At 30.4% G+C, this 4750-nt stretch overlaps 1 protein-coding gene across 1 annotated transcript; it reads right to left on the bottom strand.

The window, feature by feature from the left end:
• Positions 1 to 214: 214 nt before the first annotated feature.
• Positions 215 to 4750, bottom strand: LOC113363246 (protein-tyrosine sulfotransferase-like). The gene is made up of 8 exons (XM_026605732.1): positions 4648 to 4750; positions 1539 to 1804; positions 1353 to 1461; positions 1074 to 1281; positions 907 to 1010; positions 694 to 830; positions 424 to 622; positions 215 to 356 (listed from the first exon to the last, which is right to left on the bottom strand). The coding sequence occupies exons 2-8, from the start codon at positions 1799 to 1801 to the stop codon at positions 243 to 245; spliced, it is 1134 nt and encodes a 377-aa protein (XP_026461517.1). The 5' UTR covers positions 1802 to 1804; positions 4648 to 4750; the 3' UTR covers positions 215 to 242.

The following is a 4750-nucleotide window of genomic DNA, read 5'->3' on the forward strand; positions in this document are numbered from 1 at the left end:
AGAATGGGTATAAATTCTTATAACTCAAAATACATTTTTTCGAAACTATGGCAATAGTCAGCTGTATGCACATATATACATATATATATATATATATATATATATATATATATATATACATGCATACTTAAGTATATATTAAAAATCTGTATATGCTATATTCAAATAATTTAAATTAGGTCAGTCACAGTAACTTTACATCTATAATTCGTATCTGAAATTAATTATCTGTGATGAATAAATTATGTAACTTGTGCATCACTTGCTGTTTCATCTTCTAAATTTGGAAAATCATCCTGTTTGTTATCCAAAACTTCCATAGCACGTTCATTCCATTTACTTTCTTCTTTTTGTATCTAAAAGTTATTATTGATATGAAAATATAAATTTATTTGTATTATATCTTCAGGCATATAAAATTACCCTGTATGTGTTATATTTTACTGAAGAATCTGGTTGTCCATAGTTAGGTGGGTTTGCATATGGATCATATCCAAGAACTGATAACATGGGGGCTACATCAGCCATATCTCTGACCACATCTTGTGGAATATTACCAACCCACTTAGTTAAGGCTTCTAAATTGACTGGTTTTATTACCTGATCGGAAGACCTCTCAACTCTAAATTATATCAACAAATGATATTAAAATTATCATTCATATTAAAATAAAGTAATATAAGAATAAATTACTTTGATAAAGATACTCCATTTGGTTTATTGATAAATTCTTCATGATGTAAGACTGAATCACTCCATGGAACATCCAGAAATTGTAATATTTTTTCCATCCATAATTTGGGATGTAATACTAATTGTTCATAAGGAACCTGACAAGATTAGAATAGACTAATTCTGAATGATTTATGTATTAGAGTGCATTTTATATTAAAGAGAAATTTTTACCATCATGCAGCGATCCTTTCCAGCTTCTCTGCACTGGCCATGCATGGTTTCAATGGCTTTATTCCATTTTTGCAAGCATTGGCGATAGCTACTCAAATCAAAACCTAAAACATATATTTTGTGATAGCTTCCAGCCTGGCATCTCAATAATGATTCAATTTTTTAACCTGTTATTGTAACTTTTCGTGAAATTATTGAATGTACAGTTGCTCGACCATCACGGACCATAAACAGAAATTTAGCATTTGGAAATAAGTCCAAGACATATGTGCCCATTTTCAATGTTAATGGGTCCTTATTACAGAGTCTTTTGGCAGGCTCTCCATGTTTGACAATCACTTCCAAACAGAAGGCTGCAATAGCTGCATCCATGACCTGTTAATAGTTTGTTATAATATATCTTCCTTTCCATATGACAATAATACTCTAGAAAGCAAGGTATATACCTCCTTGGTAATGCCTGCTTCTTCTAATCGAACACTTTCTTTGGCAGATTTTAACCAATGCGAACGCATTTGAAGAATTCTGGGTATAACACGAGTTTCTTGCCCACATCTATGAATTGATCAGATCAAACAAGTCAAAATATCAATGGACTACTTCCAAAACAGATAATAATAATAATTTTCTACCTGACATCGGGATGGGCATCCAGCATAGCCCTCATTAGGGTAGTTCCTGACCTAGGAACTCCACCAATGAAAATTAAAGGCATCTCCCTCCCAGCTTGAAGAGTTAGTGCGCCTTGGTTACATGATTGCGAATGGCATACTGACGATTGAGGCTCAGAAAAAAGTCTAAGCAAACATATGGTGATTAAAAATAATGCACAGCACGCTCCGCACCAGAGGAAACCACGGCGTAGCGGGCCCCTAGTCAGTGGACCCACGCCCATGCGCTGTGGAAAATATATATTTGTTTAAATGAAAAAACACATTGGTACATAATTAAATTAGATAATCATTTGCCAACAAATTAAGACAGATTTGTATATAAATCTTATTAACAATTTATGAGGTACTTTGACTATTATTCATTAGATATTGCATATTATCAACTCTTTCATTTAATTCTTTTATTTGGTTTATTGATCCCTCTCTCCAGTATTTACATTATAATCATATCTATTTCTGGGCATTTGGTACTTATGTTTTTTTTTTAAATATTTCCACATACAAGTCCACATATTCAGTATGCTGTCGTGCTTTGTGATAGAAAGTTTTTTTTTTTTTTTTTTATTTCAATAATTATTACAACTGTTGTTAATGTTATTAACATCTAGTAATATATATAATAAATAATAACAAATTTAAATAAATAAAAGTGCAAAGGATAAAATTTACATGAAAATAATATCCGTAATATGATTTGATATAAAATATAAGCAAATAATAATAAAAATAAAATTAATAAATTTATATATTTTATATAAAATTTCTGAATAATAAAAGAATACTAGAAAAATAATAAAATATAACACAATAACAATAATAGAAATAGTAAGATAATAATAATAATAATAATAATAATAATGTTAGCGTTTACAAATTTATAAGATCGTTGGAAATTTTTCGTTTTAGCCTTGTTGGGCGCCAAGTAATTTACTCTGTGTGCCAAGTAATTTGGGTGTTCGTCTATTCTTTTTTTGTAGTTGTTTGTTTTTTGTTGAATTTCTTCATTTACGGTCATCATGTTGCTGTCCTGGTGAATCAACCAGTTGGGAACATACCTAGATGCGTTCGGTGCCTGCCGTATGATCTTATTCTGCACTCGCTGAATAATCTGTAGATTGGTTTTTTTGGCGGTGCCCCATAGTTGAATCCCATAAGACCACACTGGTTTGAAAATACATTTGTAAATAATTAGTTTGTTGTTAGTCGACAGTTCGGAACGTTTATTCAGTAGCCAGTAATGTTTTTTAAATAGTTCATCAATCTGCTGTTTTTTCTTGTTAATGTGAACTCTCCAGTTCAATTTTGTGTCTAGGTGTATTCCGAGATATTTTACGTGATAGAAAGTTGTTAAATTAAATTTAAAAACTGATCAAAGTGCCTTTGAACACCTCATTTGAAGTAAAGGTTTACAGCCTCAAAATTTTTTTAGTGACCAGAACAAATAATGGTCCGATGATGACAGGTTTGGAAAATGTGATGAATGTATAATTGGGTCCCATTCAAGCTGTAAAAGCTTTTGGCCAAAACTTACGTGAGACCTTGTAATGTATTGATGCAATACTATACCTTTCTTGCGGGTTAATTCTGACCTTTCCTATTGAAGTACATTGTTCAGTTTATCTAGCTGATGGCATGAGGCATCAGAATTAACAAATATGTTATCCTGGAAAAGCTGAAAAAAGAACAATTCCTTTCACGTTTTGCCAAATGTACTGCATCACCTTTTTCTGGGGAATTTCAGCTTTGCAACTGTTTTGAGCAGGTTCTTCTTTTTTGATTCATGGGCAAATGCTTGTATTGTATTCCTTACATCCCATTTGACTTTTCTAATGACAGTTTGCTTCAAAACCTGATAATTTTCAACACTTTTCAGGAGCGACGATACAGGTTTCTTTCTATGAGAACCATACATTGAGCTTCGAGAAATATCCCAGACCTTTTAAGTGGTCATGAACTGTTAAATTTGATAAATTTAAATTCAATGGAATTTCATGTATTGTTTTCTGCTGGTTTGCCTCAACTAATGCCTTTCTCCCATTATCATCAAATTCAAGCATACTTCTCGGACATGGTGCATCTTGGACATCAAAATACAAGAAATGAAATTTAGCAAACCCGTTTTGGCACTGTCGTGCTATCAACACGTCGTTTCCATACACATCGGTCAATTTCAGTTTGATTTACACAGTGTTTTTACCTTTTCTATAGCATAAGAGTAAAATATGTTGAAATTGCTGCTCAATTCTTTCTGTATTTAAAGTGGCACCCTCCAAAAACTACTGCGTGTAATTGATTATAATTTTTTACACACAAACCTTATAATATAAGCATTCTAATCATATAACAAATTATACGACCAAGTGTGATGGTGGGTTCATAAAAATATAGTTAAATCTTCTGTGATAATATATATATATATATATATATATATATATATATATATCATCGTCATTTCCATACACATTGGTCAATTTCAGTTTGACTTACATAGTATTTTTACTTTTTCTATAGCAAAAGAGTAAAATATGTTGAAATTGCTGCTCAATTCTTTCTGTATTCAAAGTGGCACCCTCCAAAAACTACTGCGTGTCATTGATTATAATTTTTTACACACAAACCTTATAATATAAGCATTCTAATCATATAATAATTATACGATCAAGTGTGATGGTGGGTTCATAAAAATATAGTTAAATCTTCTGTGATAATATATATATATATATATATATATATATATATATATATATATATTATGTATATTTTGGGTTATTTGGGCAATATAATATATAGGCATATATATGTGACTTAGAATATCCAAGCATAATCCATGTTGTTTATTATAACCAAAATGTGTTTTCATAACTGTCATAACCTATAATATTTAAAATTAAATTTAAGTCTTATTTATTGTGAATCAAAAAGTGTAAACATTATTATTCGTGCAAATTAGAGTAATGTTTGTGTTTTATTGAAAAGTGTATGTTTCTGTTACCAAAAATCATATGTGTACAAAATCAAAACAATGCATCAAGTTTGACATATTGTCTGTTTTAAATAGTCTACTTACTCGTGTAGTATTTGATAACTTCCTAGTAATTCCTTGATAATATTGATTGAAAAATACTAATTAACTGTTTAAATTAATAAATACATGTTTTGTTGGAAATTAT

The sequence above is a fragment of the Ctenocephalides felis genome, unplaced genomic scaffold, assembly GCF_003426905.1.
Source record: "Ctenocephalides felis isolate EL2017-DRISC unplaced genomic scaffold, ASM342690v1 CF-g0.4_SCAFFOLD_00845, whole genome shotgun sequence".
NCBI classification, from domain to species: Eukaryota; Metazoa; Arthropoda; class Insecta; order Siphonaptera; family Pulicidae; genus Ctenocephalides; species Ctenocephalides felis.